The sequence below is a fragment of the Ochotona princeps genome, chromosome 24 (assembly GCF_030435755.1).
Source record: "Ochotona princeps isolate mOchPri1 chromosome 24, mOchPri1.hap1, whole genome shotgun sequence".
NCBI classification, from domain to species: Eukaryota; Metazoa; Chordata; class Mammalia; order Lagomorpha; family Ochotonidae; genus Ochotona; species Ochotona princeps.
The window spans coordinates 34,786,920-34,811,204 of record NC_080855.1 but is presented as its reverse complement, the minus strand read 5'-3'; the positions used below and the strand labels follow the sequence as shown (position 1 = coordinate 34,811,204).

At 41.6% G+C, this 24,285-nt stretch overlaps 1 protein-coding gene across 2 annotated transcripts in view; it reads right to left on the bottom strand.

Moving 5' to 3' along the window:
* Positions 1-252: 252 nt before the first annotated feature.
* LOC131483202 (cytochrome P450 3A6-like) overlaps positions 253-24,285 on the bottom strand; it is a 58,489-nt gene continuing 34,456 nt past the window's right edge. For both annotated transcript variants that reach the window (XM_058680612.1, XM_058680614.1), the window contains 6 exons: positions 8,665-8,792; positions 8,414-8,480; positions 6,949-7,109; positions 5,000-5,226; positions 1,941-2,103; positions 253-330 (listed from right to left, as the gene is read on the bottom strand). In XM_058680612.1, coding sequence (XP_058536595.1) covers positions 253-330; positions 1,941-2,103; positions 5,000-5,226; positions 6,949-7,109; positions 8,414-8,480; positions 8,665-8,792 — 824 coding nt within the window. The remainder of the gene's footprint in view (positions 331-1,940; positions 2,104-4,999; positions 5,227-6,948; positions 7,110-8,413; positions 8,481-8,664; positions 8,793-24,285) is intronic.

The window sequence follows — 24,285 nt, the reverse complement described above, 5'->3', positions numbered from 1 at the left end:
CCAGAGTGTTTGAATCTACATATCTGGCACTGATTTAGTCAGCTCCTCTCTATTACACAAAAGAAAGTACTCTGCACACACAGATGGTTGTATGTGCCCATTCCCTGCAATGCTTCTTTGTGTGCCACAGCTTAGTTACAACATTATTTCCAACCATTATTATGAAAATGCATTGAGGTCTCTGGTGGTTTGTGTACATCTTTCATGAACAGCAAAGACGAACTCCACAGATAATCAAGCACAATGTACAGTTCAATTTCTTGACACAATCTTTAGAATAATGGGCTTCTCAGGCTTGAGGATTCCTTGTGTGGTTAATTTAAGGGGCATCTGCAACAATGAAGTAAACATACAAAGGAACAGAAAATTAAACACAATCAATAACAGAAGCAAAACAGAAAAGCTACAAGAATAATGATACAGAAAAATGCTAACATCATTCCTGACCATATGGTTGACACATTTAGAAAAGTCTCATGAAGTTAATTTTTCTATGTTGAAACGTAAATTACTCTTGAGTGGATAACATATTTCAAGTGTATAAATAATTCTGACCTTATGGAAAAGTCAATTGCATTTAAGGATGCAAAAGAAAATATGTGCTTTTTGTTTCTAACATTCCCTCTTGTTTTCCAACTGTACTATGAATTGTAAATGCGGGAATTCTGAAGTTCTGAAGAGCTTTCTTGAATCCTCTTAGCTCCATTATCAGGGATCTATTCATTTAGTGTGGGAAAGCATGCAGTAGGTCTCATCTCAGTAAAGACAAGCTGCATCAACTCCTCACAGACATGAGGAAGAGCAGTGTGAAGATGACTGGAAGCCTGCCAAGGAGGAGGTATCCCATAGCACGTGTGGCAGAGACCTGCTTTCCCAAGTGATGACTCCATTTCTTCACACACTTATAAACTTACACACTGAATTTCAGCTGGTGACCAATTCTACCCTCCTAGGTTCCTCTGCAGAAAACATACTGAGGTCAAGGAGATGAATATTAAATGCAACTTAAACTCTAGACATAAGTTTCTTAAGGCCTTCCCTAGCAGGAATCGATGTGCCCATACTCTGTAATGACACTCTGCAATAGCTCAACACAGGACCAAATCCAGAGAAAGATGGAAAAAGATGAACACTGGACAGCTCCTGACAACCACTGGAACTGGGATTTTTAGCAGCCATTCCACACAATCACATGGCAGTTCAAACCTCTGTTACTGCATTTTCATGGCATTAACAGTTGGCATTTGAAGATAGAATCAAGAAGGCTATAAACTGAAACATCCTGGGAGAGGAATTAAAAACACCAAATCAAAACTAATTGTAAAAATGCTAATATTCACCTGAGGGTTACGAAAGTATGTACTTCAGAACATCAAAATATAACAATTAATTTGCCTCCTAAGGCATAGGCAAAGTCACAGATTAGTTCTCATCTATCTTGATCGTCACATTGAAGTTCTGAAACAAACCTGACACATGTGATGCTGATGATCAAATATAATGAGCTATTGATTCTCACTGATTCTGTTCTATAAATTCTCACATTAATGGACATGAAGGCAGAAGATCATTGTTTACTATGAACATAACAAGTGATCATATTTAAATTTGAAATTCCATTTATACACATGCATTGGAGAAATACACAGATCTCTTGGTAATATTGTTTCAAGTAAATTCCAAATCAAAGTCAAATCATTCTTAAAGCATGTTTTTTGCATGCTATCAGTGGGATGAGCCCCCTAAAACACATTATTGAAGATTTATTCAAGGACAAAAGTGACACTTAAGAGTATAGATTTAGGGCAGCATTCAGGGATGTAGGAAAAGCAGAACCAAACCTAATGATGTAATGACAAAATATTCTATTCGAACACAACAGTGTTCAGTTTTTTTAAAAAATGCCAGAAAAGCATTCTCATTACATGAAGTACACTAACCTGAGTTTCCTCACAAGGCTTGAAGGAGAAGTTCTGTATTAATCTGACGAGAGCAAGTTTTACATTTATGAGAGCAAACCTCATGCCAATGCAACTTCGAGGACCAGCTCCAAAGGGAAGGTATGTGTAAGGATTGATTTTGTCCTTGTTTTTCTTATTGAACCTGATTCCACAACAGAAATGAGCACACGTTAGTGATGTGTAGAACCACAAGAATCACTTAGCTGGAGTTATCAATTGGACCTTTGAAATAATTATGGCTTGGCCATTCAAATCTTACTGTTATTGAGCTTTAAGAGTTCTATATTCGAGAGCTGTTCCAGTTAGCAATTACCCTCACCACACAGGACTTTTCTGTCTCGCTGGTGAGATAATGTGAGTGCTATTTAAAAAGACACTTACCTTTGCACTTTAAAATTATGTTGAAGGTGGTGATGAGATCACATTTTGGAACACATATGAGAAGTAAGAATGGTGGAAGGGAAAGCGGGTTCCTGCTTCAACTGACAACCATATGGACATATGTTAACTAAGGAAGATGATGCCTCTTGGTATCTAAACTAAACTACCCCTATTTTCTCTCTACTCCAACCTCCTTCCCACCTGTCTTCCTCCTCATTCTCTTTCACCTTTCTTTCACTACACTCCGTATCCATAGTCTTATTCTCTTTCCAAATTCTCCATCAAATACTCCTTGACATTACTCCCCACCAGCATACTCCTTCTCTCTTGCCATAATTGTTTAAGTGAGATACTGACATGACATTTGATGCTATCATACTTCAATAACATCAGTGATATGTATCTCTTCAATCAGGTCATAAATTATTTGAATATAGGGCCCGGCAGCGTGGCATAGCAGCTAAAGTCCTCGCCTTGAATGCCCCGGGATCCCATATGGGCGCCGGTTCTAATCCCGGCAGCCATGCTTCCCATCCAGCTTCCTGCTTGTGGCCTGGGAAAGCAGTTGAGGACGGTCCAATGCTTTGGGGCACTGCACCCACATTGGAGACCAGGAGGAGGTTCCTGGTTCTCGACTTCAGATCGGCGCGCACCAGCCCGTTGCAGCTCACTTGTGGAGTGAATCATCGGACAGAAGATCTTCCTCTCTGTCTCTCCTCCTCTCTGTATATCTGACTTTGTAATAAAAATAATAAATCTTTTAAAAAAATTATTTGAATATAAAGCCATCATTTATTTATGGATAGTTCATGGTATTGAGAAGATAATGTTTATACTGGGAGAATGACCATGGAATATTGTTCTTTGATTTTAAAATAGAGTTACAGTTTTGTACAATATTCTTAGGTTTCTATAGGTTTTTTCCTTTTTGAAAGATTAATCTATCATTTTTTATTGGGAAGTCAGATATACATATAGGAGGAGTGACAGAGAGGGAGATCCCCATCTGCTCTTTCACTCCCAAAGTGGCCACAATTGCTGTAGCTGAGCCAATTCAAAGACAAGAACCAGAAGTCTCCTCTAAGTCTTCCACATGAGTGCCGGTTCACAACACCCTGTTCCATCCTTGATTGCCTCCCTGGACACAAGCAAGGAGTGAGATAGGAAACAGGGCTTCCAGACACTAACCAGCACTCACATGAAATCCCGGTGTGTGCAAGGCAAAAACTTCAGCTGCTATGCCAATGCACTGGGGCACTATTGGTTGCTTTGCTCACAATATCTTACCAACAGAGGGAGGGCAGTAAATATTTTAGTCACAATAGCATATCATCAGAGCAATGTAGTGTATGAGAGAGCTGACATAGGTTGTGGGTATTTGTACAAATATTAGGCCCATGCAGATGCAGTAGAAGTGCCCCCATAGACTTGCATTTCTCTATTACATATGGGAATATTTCAAACATTCTCCAGCTTCAACATTGATAACATCCAATGTTCTCATTGTTTGGCCCAAGCACTGACACTTAAAGGTTGGTGACTAAAGCAATCGAAGAGAACCCTATGTACTTATCGCCGAACATGAACGAAGCTACAGAAAGTAGAAATCCTGGCCTCAGGATACAAAGAATTCATGGCTTTGAAAACAAAGGATTATGTGACCACTAATTTACTTGACTTATAATTACCACATGAGCATTCTGTGCCATCAGTAGGGACAACATGCCCACAACAAAATTTCTGTCAACAGAAAATCCATCTGTATGTAATAAAAATGTCTGCATCCCAAGACTTCTGACTTGCCAGCCAGTGTTCTACAAATTTCTTCATTTTCCTTACCAAAACAACAATGGTAGCTGAGCAACCATTTCCAAAGTGTACAATATCCCAAACCTGACCTATATTACTACTTCCAAGAGTAGCAAACAGCTTTGAGAGCCAGTGACTTCACACTGAAAGAAGGATTCACTCACTGTTAAGTAAGTTTGTTGGCTGCCAGAAGATAGCAACTAGAACCAGGATCAGGGTACCCAGACTCTTCTGACCTGACAGACTCTTCTGTCCATCCGCAATGAGGACTTCTCATTAGCACAGCCTGTGGTTTTACAATTGCTTTACAGGAAGAGTCCACCAGATTCAAGGTGGAAAGCTTTTCTATAAGTACTGCGACATTTCACAGTCAAAGTAATTAGCATAGGAAAACTGGAAAGAATTTTTAAAAGACTGTACACCTAAAATAAACTATAGTTAATAAATTACAGCTAAATGCAAATATTGCAAAAACTATATGAATATTTATATGTATATACTTTCTATGTATATCAGTAGAAGACAGCATCCAGGATCCACAATAACACACAATTCACACACTCAAGTCCCTAATAGAAAATTGCATAGCATTTTCAGAGCCTCCTGTGTAATTTAAGCTCACCAGATGCAACAAAGGTTTGGATTTAAGGATGACAATAGTACCCTTTCTCCAGTTATCACTTTGAACAATTTTGAAAACAATCATTATTTCTCCATAAGAAAAGCTTCTAAAAATAATGGACACAAATGATTCTGTTCTCACGCGTTCCTTGTCTTCACACAGATTTACCACATATGCTTGCACTAAATTGTTTCAACATAGGTTCCCCTTTCCAGGGATCCTGTACCTTTCAGGGCAAAATTCACAAGGCTCTGTCCAGTACTTTGGATTCCGGTGGAGGACATACATCGGAATTGCCACAATTGTCCCTTTGGGAATGAATACCCCATTTATTTCAACGTCTTTCTTGCATGTCCTATTGATTCTGCTGCCAACTGGGTATAATCTGAATGATTCATTCACCACCATGTCCAGATATTCCATCTGCATGACAGCATCAGATGTGACAAGTGTCTGGGTAGAAAGAAACAGATTTTGACAAAATGAGATTTGAAATTAAAACAGATGTGTCCTCCATCCTGTTTAATGAACAGTGCATTCAGATGTGGAAAGTAGTTGTGAACAAGGAGATTTTGAGACAAACCCCTAACCAGGCCCAGAAAACATGAGCATGGCCTTACAACACTCATGCTGCCTCGTGCGTATGAAAGAGATAAACATTGGGCATGGTGTGGTTGCTTAATGGCTAAAGAACTCACCTTGCATGTGCCGGGGTCCTCTATGGGTGCTGGATCTAAATAGGGCATCCCCACTTCTCCTCCAGGTCCCTGCTTGTGGCCTGGGACAGCAGTTGAGGACAGCCCAAGGCCTTGGGACTCTGCACCTGCATGGGCAACCCAAAAGAAGCTCCTGGCTCCTGGCTTCAGACTGGCTCATTTCTGGCTGTTGCAGCCACTTGGAGAATCAATCATTAGATTGAAGATCTTCCCCTCTGTCTCTGCTCCTCTCTGTATATCCAATTTTCAATTTAAAAAAATGACAAATCATTTTTGAAAAGACAGAGTAGAACACTGTGCTTAAAAAAATATGCAAAGTCACAGTCACCTCTCAAAAAGAGGCTACAGCACTGCCAACAAAATGGAACATTAAAAGCAGAAAATTCCTTAATCTGCCTCAGAATTTTCTCCTCAAAAATGCTGGTTAGAAACTGCTTTGACCCCATATAAAATATTGGAAAGGGCCAAGCTTGGCATGTAGCAGGTGAAGCCACCACTTGCAATGACACCATCCCTCATGAAGGTCAGGAGGTATCTATTTCATTTTCATCCATCTCACAGGTAATGATCTGGAAATGGCAACATAGTGCATTCCAGGACTTTCTGTCCTGGTCACCATTAAGGGAGACCATCAGCAACTCTGACTCTTGCCTTCATCCTGATGTCACACTTGGCATTGTGGACATAAAGGAGTGGCAAGAAAATGAAATATCTCCCTATCCCTCCTTCTCTTTTTCCTTTCTCTGCATTTGTCTCTTAAAATAAATGAAGAAAGAAGTGGTTTTTCTAATTGTCCTACTAGATACCCATTATATATATATTAATATGACAATAAATTCAGGTCAAGTGAGGTTCTACAGAGAAAAGAAAACACTTTCACTCCACATATTATTTCTAGAACAGTCCCTTATGCATAGCTTAAGGCTGTGTTTATCTGGCCATCAAACAGCCATGCCACACTAGATTCCAGGCTCCTTCACAATCGCAAAATCGACAGCACACACCCTGGATCATCTCATGTCTTCTTTAACACTGGTGGTGTGAATGGAGAATGAGAATGGCAGGAAACAGAACAGAGTCTGCCACCCTGGCCAGCCCTGAACAGCCCTTGGCAGCTTCACTCATGCAACAGCTCTACAAACAAAATCCAGCCAAATGAAGCAGACCTAATGGCCACAGACTTGAGTAACAAAGACTCCTTCTAGGTGCCTTTGTGGATTATTGTAACTGACACATAGGACAAACACTGATTTACGAAGTTGTTGTAGTTCTGTAAGTAGCACCTTCAGCCCTTTTTCCCCATGAGTTTTTCTGTTTAGATTATTCCTTTACTGGTAAATGAAGTATCTTCACTGCATACTTTGCAAGAAGTCCCCTGAACAGTGCTCTGGAGGCATTTTATCAAGACACTACTCCTGCCCCACAGTGAACCCATCCCAAGTACCACTCATTCACTCACCTTATTGGGAAAAGCTGCATCAACCTCCTGCTGCAGCTTCTGCTGAACATCAGGGTGAGTGGCCAATAAATACATGATGAAAGAAAGAATATTGCTAGTGGTCTCATAGCCAGCAAAAAGAAAAGCAATTGACTGGGCTACCAATTCTGTATCAGTCAGAGCTAACAAGAGAAGAAAAACATTTTAAGCAAAATAGGTCATTGTGAATCACCCTAGAGTAGATGAAAAAATCCATATATGAACAGATGTTACTGTACATCAAGTTAAGCTACTGCCTACAGAGACAGCATTGCATTTGACTGCTGAATTCATGTCTAGGTTCCTGATTCCAGTTCAGCATTGAGGTAGTGATTCTGAAAAGGAATAAATATATGGCTACACTACTTGTGCCTCTGAACATGCACAGTAGATTTCCAGGTTCCTGGATTATCCCTGCCCAGCCCCAGCCATGGCAGTCATGTGTGGAATCAACCAGAGATGGAGGAATACTCACTCTCTGGTTCCCACTTTAATTCTTATTTTGAATAAATAAATACTTAAAGGAACAAAAAGATCTCAAACGTTTCAAAATTCTTGTAGGAAAAAAACGTAAAGTACCCAGCAGGTTGGCTCAATTGGCTAATGCTTCACCTCCCATTGCCAGCATCACACTGCCAGGACTTATCCCAGCTCTTCTACTTCCCATCTAGCTCCCTGCTTACAGCCTGGGAAAGCAACAGAGTAGGATCAAAGGTAAGGGTTATGCAATGGCAAGGGAGAGTATGAAAAAGCCCCTGACTCTCGGTTTAGGATTGGCTAAACTCTTGCCATTGTGGCCCTTAGAGAGTGAATCAGTGGTTCAAGTCTTTTCTGTCTTTTTTTTACTCTGTAAATCTGAGTAGCATTTCCAATAGACATTTTTAAAAAGAAAAAAAAATAAAGAAGAAATTCAATGTCAACAGATGAATGTTATTCACACAGAGTCAGGAAATAAAATATTTCCTTGAGTTCACTTTATCCCAGCCTATCCCATGCACTGCTATCCTCTCTTTATTACACTATCCTTACCAGAAATTCAGTTAGGTGATGTCAGGAGAAAGCTTCCCTGTCACACGTGCACAGTGCAACCTGTACACCATTTGGATAATATGTGGTAGCATTGTCCTTAAGGAAAATACATTAAATTCTACTTAAAATATTTGTAAACACTGAGTGTAAAATAATAAGATTTTACTGTATAAAAACTAAAGGATGTTTCACTTACGTATATGTGAGTTAAATTAAGGGGACAAGAAGGGGCTACAAATAAAATTGTGACATTTAGAATGTAGTCCAATGATGAACTGCACCTAGGAGCTCATGAAAAATTCAGATTTCCAGCAACAATTACACAGGACAACATGGAAATTCTTCAGAATTCTGAAAATAAATCTACCATCTGACACAGCCATTTCTCCCTCTGAGCTTCCCATGCATTCTTGGTTACCTTTGTAGGAATCAACTTCCTTGGAATTCTGGGAGTCAATCATGAGTTGCAGAAAGTCCACTCGGTGCTGAAAGAGAGGTCAAAGACAAGATAACCCCATATCAGAAGTCCATCAGGAGCTCAGCACTGCGGCTGCTCTCTGAGTGGCCTGAGTCATCATCTTAATACTATATCTCAAAACGATCATATGGTTGAAACCCCAAAACCTGGGGGAAAAAAGAACATCCTCATACAAGTAGCATCAGATTTACCTTTTTGTTATCTTTGAGACGTTCTTCTTTAATCTTTTCAACAAAGGTTTTCAAAAAATCTGTAACATCTCTGGGGTACCTACTGATATTCAATGCTTCACATACTGGGGTAAGGAAAGGAAAGAGTGCTACAGGAGAAAGAAAAAAAAAGAAATGATAATGAAAAGCAAAATTTATGTGACGGAATTACAATCTCTGAATCAGGACAGTGAAAGTCCTCAGGGTTCTCAACAAGGAAGCATTCCCTCAGCATTTTCTTTAGTTTTCCAGAACAAATACTGAGCAATTGCACAACCACATACAGAGGCCATTGCTAGAATGGACCATCAATGACCTTTTCTCCATTTTTGCAATGAAAGGGCCCTTGACTGAAACTCACTAGATAGAATGGCACAAGTGACTGCAAATGAAGAACAGAGTACTAAACACATTCCTTAAAATGAACTGTAGACCCATGGTGACGCAACTTAGAAAACAACCTAAGAGAAATCTAATCAGAAGTGCAATGACCAAGAACAAAAGAAGAGACAGGCACAATGAATATTATAATGCCTCCCCCACAAAAAGAAGTAAAAAATTTTATCAACTGTGAAGTAATCTGAGGAATACATTGAGGAAATGGGGGATACAGAATTTTAAAACTGACATTCCTTTGCTGAGATGCTGAGGGGTCTGTAACAGCTCATGGGAGTCTGAGGATATGGGCTTGGTAGGGGGAGGAGGACATATCACAGCAGGGCACATGAGGGCCTTAGAGTTCACATCTAAGCAGGCAAGCAAACCTGGGTATTCCTCATGTTCTTAGTGCCAGGTGAGGTGAGGATAGGGGCAGGCAGAGCCACAGGGCAATATGCTGCCCTGGTGTGCTTGTTGACCAGGCCTGGAATACTTCAATAGGCATGAATTATGGGTGGGCAAAGGGGTAAAGCAATAGGCTAGTGCATGTACCAGGAGCTTGGGACATCGGTGGGCAGGTAGAGCTCTGGACCAGCACACCACTCACTACGCTTGCAAAGGTTGAGCTGGAGAACCCAGGCACTGATGGGCACAATGATTGTGGATTCATTAGGGAAAGGGGCAAAGGGATATGGGGAAGGCAGGACCACTCAGGGAGTTTGTTGCATTAAGAAATGATTCCTGAGGAACTCCCAGCAACAAGGCCATTGTACTTGAGAGCTGACCATATGGAGGGAGAGGCTAGGTCTGGGTCTGGCTGATGGACTGCAAAATGGCAGAACTGAGTTGGGCTTGTTAGCATGAAACACTGCTGACCACCACATGCCAGCTCACACAAAAGCTAGGGCTAGGGTCCTTCCTGGCAGGATTAGATCACAGTATCCGACAGTCAGTGCCATCATAGGGGAATGGTAATATTAGGCTGGCCCATGACACCAGCACAATAGAGAAGCAGGTCCAGGGGTCGATTCTGTGGGTGATATGTGGGCCTAATCCTGTGGGATCACAACTACTGCTGGTTAGCCGAAGATTTGGGATAGTGCTGGGCTGAGCTAGGCATGACCATGAAACCTGCTGGCACTCATGGATAGTGGGGGTAGGAACAGGCACAGCAGGTTCCAGTTGCAGCACCTGTATATGCACCACAAAACAGGGTATGGGGCAGACCAGGCCAAAACATTAACCAGCTCATGAAAAGGCTGGGATGAAAAGGAAAGCTATGCCAGGTATGGATCTATACCACCTGGCATGTGTGGGATCTAGGTCTGGAATTGGACAAGGTGAGGAACATTGGAAACTCCCCTGGTGGGCCATAGTTCTCGCTAGTGAACACATGTCTCAGGTCTGGATAATGGGCATGCTTTGCATGGTAGCTCCACCCAATGACAAGTGTAGAATGGTTTTGAAAGGCTGTGGAACAGGCAAGGCCAAGCAAACCTTAACGAAATAACAAATGCAAAAACTATGCAGTAGTTTGGGTCATGCCAGGCTTGGCTATCATACCTACCAGTTTACATGAGGCAGAGATGGGAATAGACTGAGTAAGGCCTGGATGCAGCACTACCTACAAAAGTTGTGAGTAGGACAAGCCAAGTCAGGCTAGGCTACGGCATCTGAAGGCAAAGCGCAAGACAGGGGAGGAGATATACCAAGCTGGACCAGAGCAACGAGTGCCATGCACATCATCTGTGCCTGAGAACAAGCCTGGTTGCAGAGTTAAGGGGATGCCCAGGCTGAATAATGTCATATCTGGTGAGTGTGAGGTTAGAGTGGGGGCTGTAATCTGGTCTGGACATGGCTGCAATGTACCTCAGCAATGGTGTGGACTACATATGGTGTGTGACAGACTAGATTACAATTCAGAACTCACTGGTGCTCATGAGAACCAGGGTGGATAAAGGACAGCCATGCGTGAGCCATGCCTGGGTGTGGACCAGGCTTTGGTGGGCTAAGCACCCAACAATGTGTGAGGTCAGGTCAGGAAAGGCCATTGTTCCTGTTAGGATAGGGTATATTTATGTTGGCTGGGCATGGAGCCACCTGTATGTGAGAGACCTGGCACTGGAACAGTATCTGAGGGAGGAGCTTAGGGAACTCCTCTGTTGGTACACAGTCCCTGCAGGTAAACACAAGATTCAATGCAGGAAGCAGCCAAGACCAGGCCAGTTTATGGCTCAGGTCTGGGGCAAGCCAGGATGGGCCAATTCATATGACCCTCTGGCGAATCTGAGCACAACAATGCAGTGTGGGTTGGACAAGTTGGACCACAATACCAACCAGTTCACATTATGGCCAGGACGGGAGGAGGAAAGCAAGGCTGAGCCATGGTAGAACACCAACTGGCAAATGCCGATGTGAGGGGCTCATGCTAGACTGTAAAACATTTAAAGCAATAAAGAACAGCACACAGTGATCAAAGAATCCAAACAGCAAGAAGAGATCAACTGACAGGTTTATTAGGATGTTTTTTTTTTTATTTCTAAATTAACTTGTTTTTTCTCTTGCTTTTCTTTGCTACTCTGGGTAAAACAGTGCTTTGTTCAACTTCTTTTAAAAAATAGCTTTTTCCTGAGAACCAGGGCTGGAGGCAGACCTGACTAGACAGGTGCTGATATCCACTGGCAAGAGTGTGGGGTGGAGGGTGGAGTCAGCTGAGATGAGTTAGGCTTCAATGGCCAATTATGTGTACAAGAGCTGAAGGGAAGGTAAGACAGACTGGACCAATTCATTGCACATGCTGGCAGACACAGAAACTAGGACTCGGGTCCAGCTCAGTGGAAGTTTTTGGAGGTCACTCTGAATGGACTATAGCTCCCAATGGTGTACATGAGGGCTAACTATGTGGAGGACAGGATTGGGGTGGGCCACAGCACCCATTCTTTTGTGTAAGAAATGGGACTGGAGAAAATCAAGCTGGTGGAATAAGGCTATGACACATTTAAATAGACAAATATTAGCCAGGGTCAAGCAGAGAGGACACCTACCAGGAAATAGGAGAGGACAGACTAACACCAGAGGGGCATTTGGAGACTAATAGACATAGTAAAGCAGTGAATACAATGGTGTGGTGCTACAGTGACTGAATACATCAGTAGCATTCAGCAAGTGGTGATCTGAACTGCACCAGGAGCCAGAAATCCACCAGAAACTAAGTGAGAAGCGGGACTCCTTGAAAACTCAGGAGGTGAACCCAGTCAAAGCATTGCCCAACCTGCTGGTTTGTTTGAGTTGACCAGGAGTAGAGACAGAGCAGCAAATTTCAAATAGGTGGTGCAGGAACAGGGTGGATTTTATAAACTAAGTCCACTAAAGCCAAATCGAGTGCCCTCTTGTGTAGGGAGGTAATGGCTATGAGACAGAACTGTGCATGAACTAAGTTGTAAGTGAACACATTTGTGGCTCAATGAACTACAACAATGTACCATCCTTCAAGTTTCACCCAAAATGGGTCCAGGTGGCCCCCAGACCTAATGGCCAGCAGATGAAGAACTCCACAAATTTCACATGAGCTGTCATTTGGTACAGTGTGGCAAAAGCTTTGCCACTCTAGGGACAAGGGTGTGCTGCACATATGCTATCATCTTGGGAATTACGTGAACTGAAACTGGGAGAAGCATTCAACAGACAATGGTGCAAGAATAGTGCAGGGTTACAGGAAATAGAGAGTGGTGGGCCAGGAGCTGAGATACGCAGACCATGGTAGAAGTCTAACATAAGAGCACAGATATGAGACTAGCTGAAGGAAGTGGTAAAAGTGACTGCAAACGAACAACCATGTACCAACCAGAATAAGTAAACTTGAGTTGCAGACCTGTGGGTGACAGAGCTTGGAAATCTGCCCCATAGAGATGAATCTGATAATCAGAAGTAAAATGACCAAAACAAAAGATGACTCAAAAGCACAATTTATATTACTGAAGAATCCCCTGCAGAGGAGCAAAAATCTTTGCCAACCTCAGAATCAGTGAGGAAGACATAGAGAAAATGGGGGATTCCGGATTCAAAACACTTGTTATAAAGCTTCTTATCAACAACAAGAAGCACTTAAAGAAGGAGTTCAAGGAGTTTAAGGAATATGTTACACAGGAAGTAGCAGGAATGGATCAAATGAAAGCTGATAGATCAGAAATTCAGAATACAGTGGAGCAAATTAAAAGTCCAGTAGAGAATCTTCAAAATGGAATGAAGGAAGCAGAAGAAAGAATTTCGGAATTTGAATATATTTCCTTTCAGCAAGGGGAAGCAAACAAAAAGCTGCAAGCAGACCTGGGTCAAGCTGAAAAATGTATTAAAAACTGAGAAACACTATTAAAATGACAAATATAATTGTTACGAGAGTCCCAGAAGGTACAGAAAGAGAAGCTGGGTTTAAAAAACATATTTAAAGATATAATAAAACAAATCCTGCATAATCTGGAGAAAGAATTGGGAAACAACATTCTGGAGGGGCACAGAACTCCCAACAGGGTTGAATCAAAGCAATCTTTACCATGACACATGGAAATCAAGCTCTCTTCAATCAAACATAAGCAAAGGTTCCTTAAATATGCTAGTGAAAATAATCAATTGACATACAGAGGAATGGCAATTAAATTGACAGCTAATCTCTCACAGGAAACTCTACATGTCAGAAGAGAATGTTGCAACATATTAGATTCTAAAAGCAAAGAATTGTCAGCCCAGATAATGTTCACAGCAAAGTTGTCCTTCGTCTTTGAAATGAAATAAAAATTCTTCCACAATAAATAAAAGTTAAACGAATATGCCTCTTCCAAACCTGCCCTACAAGGGATAGTTACAGATGTTATCTTGACAGAAAAAAAGGAATAGCACCACCAAAATGAAAGACAAATGTGAAGAACATTGCAGTAGAAAACAACAATAGACCAAATCAATGAAGAACCCATTGCTAAAATGAGAGGACCACATTGCCACCTATTTATATTCACCCTGAATGTAAATGGCTTAAACTCATCAATCAAATGTCATAGAGAAGTAGACTGGATTAAAAAGACAAAACCCATCTATTTGTTACCTACAGGAGATACATCTCACCAGCAAAAATCAGCGGAAACTAGATCTCATGGATTTTGATATTTTAATTACATTTCTTCAAAACATGTTTTATTTTTCTCATTATTCTTTACTGAGTCAGGTCATACAGTAGCATCATTTTATTCATATCAGTTTTTTATTTCCTTTTTTTATTTCTTCAGCAACACATTAGTCATGCAGTAGCATGCTACTTAACTTCATGGTGTTTTTCATTTCTTTTCTTTCTGTTGTTGATTTTGTTTGGTGGCCCTTCACTTTGGGGGATTTACACTGTGTAGTGGAGAATAACATGTTCAGATGTGAGGATACCGTGCAGTATGCAAATCTACTTCTGGATCGAGAATGCACTTCCAGTGAAACTGTTGAAAATTTGACTTAACAATGGGATGCTGTCCATGCCCACAACGATGGATTTGTGACACTCTATTTTGAACTATGCTGTTGCAGTGCTATGGGAGACCTCAGTGGGTGGAGTGGGGTTAGAGAACGAGATAATGGAAATCCCAGGGCTGATGGAACTGTTTCATAAAATGATGATAACAATAATAATAAAGCTTATAAATAATTAAATAAACCTAAAAATAAAGGGGGCTCGAGATGGATCTGACCTAGTAATTGCAATTATCATTGTGAACATAGGATGATATGGGAGAAAGAACAATCTGTACCCATAAGAGTGGGTGCATACAGAAGAGTTGGATCTGATACCACAGGGGACAAGAGTGCTTCCAGGATCCCAGAGCAAAACTGCTAGACTCATAATTCCAACCATGGAGAGAGTGGCAGTATCAGCGGTCTGTCAATGGAGGTGCATGTGTCCCAATTGGGCCTCCTCAGTGGCTTTGACAGAGCAGTAGACAGCACATCCAGAAGCACATGGAGGATATGTCAGGCCATTGGAGCCTACAGAGGACACCTAGTACCATAGCAAAGAGGTCAGAACAAACTGGACAACTACCCCAATGAAGCATGACAGCACACATCAGAGCCAACTTAGAGGTGGACTGTGCCAACCAATGAACCTTGGAAAGATATCCTCATCCTTGCATCTGTGAGATCAATGTTGAAACCTCTTGAGCAAAACCTTTGAGGCATGCTCCAATTCAAGGACTTTGCAATGACATCTGTTGCCATGCCCCATTCCTCCGGTACTGAGGTGTTTTGGAGGCCGGCTGTGGCTTCTCCCTTTACTCTCTCCTTCCCCATATACAGGAAGAAGGAGAGGAAAATGTGGACACAATGGTTTCACCCATTTTGCCCTGATCCTACACCGTTTCTACTTCAATTGACATAAACATCACCAAAAAACTTTCAAAAAAAAAACAAAAATAAAAACTGCTCATTTCCGTTGCTATGTGTAGTTTTTTAGTTTCAATTCATTTTGATGTGATTTTTTTATCATTTCCTGCTTCCTGTTCACTTTTTATGTTTTAATAATCCATGAGATGCATTATCAGGGACTGAGATGGCCAACCGTGGAGAGCTGGTATAAGGTGGAGTAGAGAGATGAGGGGACCAATCCAGCAAACAAACAAAGCAGGAGACACAGAATTGCAGGGAGAGGAAAGGGAAGGTCGCTGGAGTTCACTGAAGTAAGAAGATCTACACAGCATGAAGGAACAGCCATAAAACGACAGAAAGGAAAGACAGCACACTGCATGAAACTTGGTGAGTCGTGGTCCCAGGCAGGGGGAAGGCAGCGGAGTCTCAGCTGACCCAGAGAAGACAAAGGCAGCTAAAAAAAAAAATGCCCACACCTGCAGGGGCACAGGCCACTGGAGTGCTGGAGACCCTAAAGGTAGCTACAGGACTGAAAATAGGGGCCATCAACCGGTGCTGAGGTAGAGGACAAACAGGGGGTGTTTTCCAGCAATGCGCCTCCCAGCAGGTCAGCAGCTTTGAGAGAGTGCAGAAGGGATTAGAGCTCCGCTCTGGGGCTGGGTCACACCAATCCCCGAATCAGCTCCAAATTGTGGACTAGCTGCTAGAGACTCCAGTGTAATCTCCTGCTGTGCTCAGGCAGAGCCCCAGAGGCTGGGCAACACTTGCCAGAGCCTCCCAACCTGGATGGTAGGGCAGGCTAAGAGGGGCACAGCTACGTGCCTTCCACAGCTCCACTCCTTTGAGAGAATGCAACAGGGAAAGAAGCTTCGCATGGGAGCAAGGCAGAGTTGTGAACTGGGCGCAGCAAATAACTGAAGACTCAGGTGGATTAGCCTGCTGTGTTCAGCTCAAACCCCAGAGGCAGGACTTTGCTCAAAAATCTGCCAACCCCAGCGGGGCAGCATTTTTGACAGAAAGCTACAGGGAGAGGAGCAGGGCACTAGGGTTGGATCCACAGAGCTTTCCTAGCCAGCTCGGGGCTGTGGATACCTAGTGGTGGGCAGCTAGAGGCTGGGGCAGAACCCCCTGCTGTGCTCGGTTCAAGTTCCAGAGGCGGAACGCTGCTCAGCAAAGTCTGCTAACTTGGACTAGCAGAGACACAATAGTGTGTCCCCCAGCGACTGTGGGTGGCTAGAGGCTGGGGCAGAACCCCCTGCTGTGCTCGATCCAAGCTCCAGAGGCAGAATGCTGCTCAGCAGAGTCTGCTAATGTGGACTAGTGGAGACACAGTAGTGTGTCCCCCAGCAACTGCGGGTGGCTAGAGGCAGGGACAGAGGCCCCTACTGTACTAGGTTTAAGTTCCAGAGGAGGAACGCTGCTCGACAGAGTCTACTAATGTGGACTAGCAGAGACACAATAGTGTGTTTCCCAGCAGCTGTGGGCAGCTAGAGGCTGGGGCAGAACCTCCTGCTGTGCTGGATCCAACCTCCGGAACCTATTCGGCACAGTCTGCCTATGTGGTCTAGCGGGGACACAATATTGTGTCTCCTAGAAGCGCAACGTCTTTGAGTGGCAGTTGCAGGGGAAGGGGTCTGGCACCAGGGCAGGGCCGCAGAGCCTCCTGACCCAGCTCGGGGCTGTGAACTGCAGACTCCAAGCAACAAGCAGTTGGAGAATCAGGCAGAATCCACTATTGTGCTCAGCTAGAGCCCCTAAGGCAGTATTGCCACCCAACAGATCTGCTGATCCGGGAAGAAGCACAGGCAAGCAGGGCCATGGCAGTGTGCTTCCCAACAGGGGAGCACGTTTGTGAAGGTATAGCAGGGTATGGAACCGCAAGCTCTACATCTGCCCAAAGCAAAGATAAGAAGCCCGAGGTTGCAAAGTCTCTCATCTATACCCTATCCCCACTGGCATACGCAAGACAACACCTAGCAACTAGCTGCAACGGAACTAGATTGCAGAGACATAAACCCAGGCGCAAATGAAACAACCCAAAACCCACCCCACCATCATCTGCTGTCAACAGTAGAGTAAGAAGAATTACGCTTATGCCAACGTTCCATGCAGCAGCAGCTGAATCACACCTCCTATAGGCTACAGCACCGAGGGCAGCAGCTGTTGACAAGCAAGTCAGAGATTAAAATTCCAAAACGACAGGAAACAACAAAACAATGAGGAGGAGTATCAGAAAAAGTAATGACTCAGAAGAAAGATCAAGCACTCTCCCCCCCCCAAAAAAAAAAACCAAAGACTAATCTCAATATCAGAGATGCAAGATGAAGACATAGAGGAAGTACCAGATAAGGAATTGAAGAAATTAGTGATAAAATTCATCAGAGACAAAAAGAAGCGCTGGGAAGATTCCAAGGAATTCGGAAACCATGTCACTGCAGAAATAATTCGAGTCAAAAAGGGAATCCTCGATCTAGAGCAGAAAATTGAGAGCCTAACCAACAGAATGAATACAGCAGAGGACAGAATATCAGAATTGGAAGACAATCAGAATGAAAGGCAGCAGCTCATCAAACAGTAGGAGACAAATCTGGAGAAAGCCAATAGGTCCATACAGGAAATGAAAGACAACCTCAAAAAATCAAATATTAGAATAATAGGCTTTCCCGAAGGAGTGGAAAAAGAGATAGGCTCACAATGGGTGCTCAATGAGATAATACAGGAGAACTTCCAGAACACTGGAAATATAAATCCAGCACAAATCCAGGAAAGACAGAGAACCCCCAGCAGATTCAACCCAAAGAGAGCCTCACCCAGACATGTAGTCCTCAAGCTCCCTTCATGCGAATACAAGGAAACTATTCTAAGACAAGTAAAAAGAAAGGATAAGATTACTTTCAGAGGAAGGCAAATCAGAATCACAGCCGATCTCTCAGAAGAAACACTCCAAGCAAGGAGAGAATGGGGTAAAACATTTCAAATCCTGAAACAAAACAACTGCCAACCAAGAATAATGTACCCAGCAAAGCTCTCATTTGTATTTGAGAATGAAATGAAATCCTTCAACAGTAAAGAGAAATTAGAAGAATACATCAGCACGAAACCACCTCTAGAAAATCTCCTCAGGAAGATGCTAAACCCAGAAAGAAAAACTGAAAACCAAAATCAAAGATGGCAAATGGGAAGACCTCCCCAATTAAAGCCATATGAGGAAAGTCAACAAGTCAGAGATTTTAATAGATGCAAACACACACTTGCACGCTTACACGCACATATGGCAGCTAAAAATCACAACCTCTCAATATAATCCCTAAGCACAAATGGCCTAAACTCACCAATCAAAAGACACTGATTAACAGAATGGATCAAAAAACAGAACACAAACATATGATGCCTACAAAAGACGCATCTAACCAAAAAAGATGCGAAGAAACTGAAAGTGAAGGGGTGGAAAAAGATATGTCACACCAATAGACAAGAAAAAAAGGCTGGGGTAGCTGTCCCAATGTCAGATGATATAGTCTTCAATCTGACAAACATCAAAAAGGACAGGGAAGAATATGATATATTGGTTAGGGATTGATCCTTCAGGACGTAATTACTAACGTGAACATATATGCACCAAATTCCAAGCGCCTAACTATGTGAAGCAATTGCTTACGGACTTAGAGGGGAGACATAGATATGCACACAATAATTGTGGGTGATCTTAACACCCCATTAACAACAATAGATAGATCAACAAAACAAAAACTCAACAAAGAAACAACAGAGCTCATACAAACAATAGAACAACTGGACTTGGTAGACATTTATAGAACTTTTTATCCTAAGACCACAGATTATACATTTTTTTCAGCAGTGTATGGCACCTTCTCCAGGACAGACCACATAATAGGACACAAAGCTAATCTACAAAACTTCAAAAAGATAGGAATCATACCATGTACCTTCTCAGAACACCATGGATTGAAACTGGAAATCAACAATTCAAAATGCCCAAGGAAATACAGAAATTCTTGGAAGCTGAACAATATGCTATTAAACTAACAATAGGTCAGAGAAGAAATCAAAGATGAAATTTAAAAATTTATGGAAACTTGGGGCTTGGCAGCATGGCCTAGTGGCTAAGGTCCTCGCCTTGCTCGCATATGGCTGCTGATTCTAATCCCAGCAGCTCCACTTCCTCTCTATCTCTCCTCCTCTCAGTATATCTGACTTTGTAATGAAAATAATATAAATCTTGCAAAAAAAATTTATGGAAACAAATCAAAACTTTGACACAATATTCCAAAACTTGTGGGACACGGCCAAAGCAGTGCTAAGGGCAAACTCATCGCAATTGGAGCTCATGTCAAGGCCCAAGAGAGGCGCCAAATACAAGAACTAAACACACACCTCCAGGAATTCGGAAACACAACAGCAGAAGAGACCCACACACAACAGGAAACAGGAAATCATCAAATCAATGGAAGAAATTAATCAGATAGAAATCAAACAAAACTATGCACAAAATCAATGAATCAAAAAGCTGGTTTTTTGAGAAGATAAACAAAATAGACACCCCACTGGCCCGACTGACAAAGAAAAAAACAAGAGAAATCAAGAATTAACAGCATCAAAGATGGAAAAGTCAACATAACAACAGACACGGCAACCATTAAGAACATAATTAGAAATTACTACAATGCACTGTACTCCAACAAATCAGAAGACCACAAAGAAATGGAAAAGTTCTTAGCCTCACACCACCTGCCAAAATTTGGCCCAGAGGCAACAAATGAACTGAACAAACCCATAACTGAAGCAGAGATTGAATCAGTGATTAAAGACCTCCCAACAAAGAAAAGCCCAGGCCCAGACGGCTTCACTACACAATTTTACAAAACATTCCGAACACAGTTAACCCCAATCCTCTACACACTCTTCAAAACAATAGAAAAGGAAGCAACCCTCCCAAACTCATTTCACGAAGCCAACATTACCTTAATCCCAAAACCGGACAGAGAACCAAAAGAGAAGGAAAACTACAGACCTATCTCTTTGATGAACATTGATGCTAAGATACTCAACAAAATCCTAGCCAAGAGAATTCAAAACATCATCAGACAGATCATTCATCTGGACCAAGTAGGATTCATCCCGGGAATGCGGGGATGGTTCAACATCCGGAAATCCATAAATGTGATACACCACATCCAAAAACTAAAAAACAAGAATCAGATGATAGTATCAATAGACGCAGAAAAAGTTTTCAACACTTCGAACACCACTTCCTACTAAAACCCTAACAAAGTTATGCATTGAAGGAACAATCCACAACATAATCAAAGCAATATATGAAAAACCCAACGCCAGCATCATACTGAATGGAGAAAAATTAGAACCCTTCCCACTGAAATCTGGAACAAGACAGGGTTGTCCGCATTCTCTAATGCTATTCAACATAGTCCTAGAGGTACTTGCTGAGGCCATAAGACAAGAAAAAGAAATCAGAGGGATGCAAATGGGAAAGAAAGAAGTCAAGCTTTCACTATATGCAGATGACATGATTCTTTATGTAGAAGAACCATGAGACTCAATACAGAGCCTGCTAGAACTTATATGAGAATTTGGTAGAGTGGCAGGGTACAAAATTAATGAACAAAAATCAACAGCCACAGTGTATACAAACAGCCCCAAGATGGAAAAAGATCTAACCAGCAAGATACCATTCAAAATATCAGAGAAAAGTATGAAGTATCTGGGAATTAACCTAACCAAAAATGTAAGAGACTTATTTAAGGAAAACTACAAACTACTTAAAACAAAAATGGAACAAGACCTCAAAAGATGGAGTACATCCCAACCTCCTGGATAGGTAAAATCAATATCATTAAAATGTCTATCCTGACAAAAGCAATATATACATTCAACGCAATCCCAATCAAATTGCCCAAAACATTCTTCATGAAACTGGAAACACAATGATACAAAGGTTCATCTGGAAACTCAAAAAAACCACGAATAGCTAGAACCATTCTGAAGAACAGGAAGTTAGCAGGGGGAACCACAGTTCCAGACCTCTGGACATACTATACGGCGGTGGTTATCAAAACAGCATGGCACTGGCACAAAGATAGAGAGAAATGTTGCTTTTTTACTTTGTTGATTGTTTCCCTAGCTGTACAGCAGCTTCTTAGTCTGATGAGGTTCCAATTGTTTATTTTGGTCTCAATGTCTACTGCTTTTGGAGTCTTTTTTAGGAAGGCAGGGCCTACTCGTAAGTGTTGCTGTGTGTTTCCAACATTTTCTTCCAAAAGCTTGAAGGTTTCTGGATGTAGGTTTAGATCTTTTATCCATTGAGATTTGATCTTAGTGTATGGTGAGAGATGTGGGTCTATCTTTTTGTTTCTACAGGCTATCAACCAGTTGTCCCAACAGCATTTATTGAATAGACCTTCCCATTTGCTTGGATTATTGTCTGTCTTTTGTCTAAGATTAATTGACTGTATCTGTGTGGGTTTTCATCTGTTGTTTCTATTCTGTTCCACTGATCTTCCTCTCTATCTTTGTGCCAGTACCAGGCTGTTTTGATGACCACTGCCCTATAGTATGTCCATAGATCCGGTACTGTGATTCCCCCGGTTAAGTGCCTGTTCTTCAGAGTGGTTCTGGCTATTCATGGTTTTTTGTGTTTCCAGATGAATCTGTGTATCGTTTTTTCCAGTTCAATGAAGAATGTTTTGGGCAATTTGATTGGGATTGCGTTGAATGTATATATTGCTTTTGGTAGTATAGACATTTTGATGATATTAATTTTGCCTATCCAGGAGCATGAGATGCTGTTCCATCTTTCGAGGTCTTGTTCTATTTGTTTTCTGAGTGTTTTGTAATTTTCTTCATAAAAGTCTTCTACGCTTTTGGTTAAATTCATTCCCAGATATTTCACGCTTTTCTCTGTTATTTTGAATGGCAGCTTGTTGGTTAGATCGTCTTCCCTCTCTGGGCTATTTGCATACACTATGGCTGTTGATTTTTGTTCATTTATCTTGCATTCTGCCACTCTGCCAAACTCTCGTGTGAGTTCTAGGAGTCTTTGTATTGAGTTTTTTTGGTTCTTCTATGTAAAGAATCATGTCTACGAACAGTGAAAGCTTGACTTCTTCATTTCCCATTTGGATTCCTTTGATTTCTTTGTCTTGTCTTATGGCTTCTGCAAGTACCTCTAGGACTATGTTGAATAGCAATAGAGAAAGCGGACAACCCTGTCTTGTTCCAGATTTCAGTGGGAAGGGTTCTAATTTTTCTCCATTCAGTATGATGCTGGCGTTGGGTTTTTCATATATTGCTTTGATTATGTTGTGGATTGTTCCTTCAATGCATAACTTTGTTAGGGTTTTAGTAGGAAGTGGTGTTCGATTTTGTAGAAAACTTTTTCTGCGTCTATTGATACTATCATCTGATTCTTATTTTTTAGTTTTTGGATGTGGTGTATCACATTTATGGATTTCCTTATGTTGAACCATCCCTGCATTCCCTGGATGAAACCTACTTGATCTGGATGGATGATCTATCTCATGTGTTTTTTTGTATTTTATTGGCTAGGATTTTGTTGAGAATCTTAGCGTCAATGTTCATCAGGGAGATCGGTCTGTAGTTTTCCTTCTCTGTTAATTCTCTATTCAGTTTTGGGATTAAGGTGATATTAGCTTCATAGAATGAGTTTGGAAGAGTTGCTTCCTTTTCTATTGTTTTGAAGAGCTTGTAAAGGACTGGGGTTAGCTCCGGTTGGAATGTTTTGTAGAATTCTGTTTTAAAACCATCTGGGCCTGGGCTTCTCTTTGTTGGGAGCTCTTTAATCACTGATTGTATTTCTGATTCGGTAATGGGTTTATTCAGCTCTTCTGTTGCTTCTGGGGTGAGTTTTGGTACATGGTGGGAGTCTAGGAATCTTTCCATTTCTTGGTGGTTATCGGATTTGTTGGCATATAATTCTTTGTAATAATTTCTAATTATTTCCTTAATGGTAGCAATGTCTGTTGTTATGTTGCTTTTTCCATCTTTGATGCTGCTAATTCTTGCTTTGTCTTGTTTTTTCTTTGTCACTCGGGCCAGTGGGGTATCTATTTTGTTTATCCTCTCAAAGAACCAGCTTTTTGATTCATTTATTTTCTGAATGGTTTTTTTAAATTTCTTTCTGATTTAGTTCTTGTCTTGTTTTGATAATTTCTTGTTTCTTCTTGTTTGTGGGGTCCTTCTGCTGTTGCTTTTCCAGTTCCTGGAGGTGTGTGCTTAATTCCTGCATTTGTTGCCTTTCTTGGGCTTTGACGTGTGCGCTAATTGCAATAAGCTTACCACATAACACTTCTTTGGCAGTGTCCCATAAGTTTTGGACTTTTGTATCTGGGTTTTTGTTGGTTTCCATAAATTTTTTGATCTCGTCTTTAATTTCTTCTCTAACCCATTGTTTGTTTAATAGCATATTGTTCAGCCTCCAGGAGTTTACATGTTTCCTGGGACATTTTGAGTTGTTGATTTCCAGTTTCACTCCGTGATGGTCTGAGAAGGTACATGATATGATTCTGATATTTTTGTAGTTAGTTAAACTTGCTTTGTGTCCTATTATGTGGTCTATCCTGGAGAAGGTGCCATGAACTGCTGAGAAGAAGGTGTACTCTGTAGCCTTAGGATGACATATTCTATAGATGTCTACTAGGACCAGTTGTTCTATTGTTTGTGTGAGTTCTGTGGCTTCTCTGTTGAGCTTTTGCTGTGTTGATCTATCTATTGGTGTTAGTGGGGTGTTCAGGTCTCCCAGAATGATCGTATGTTCATCTATGTCTACCTTTA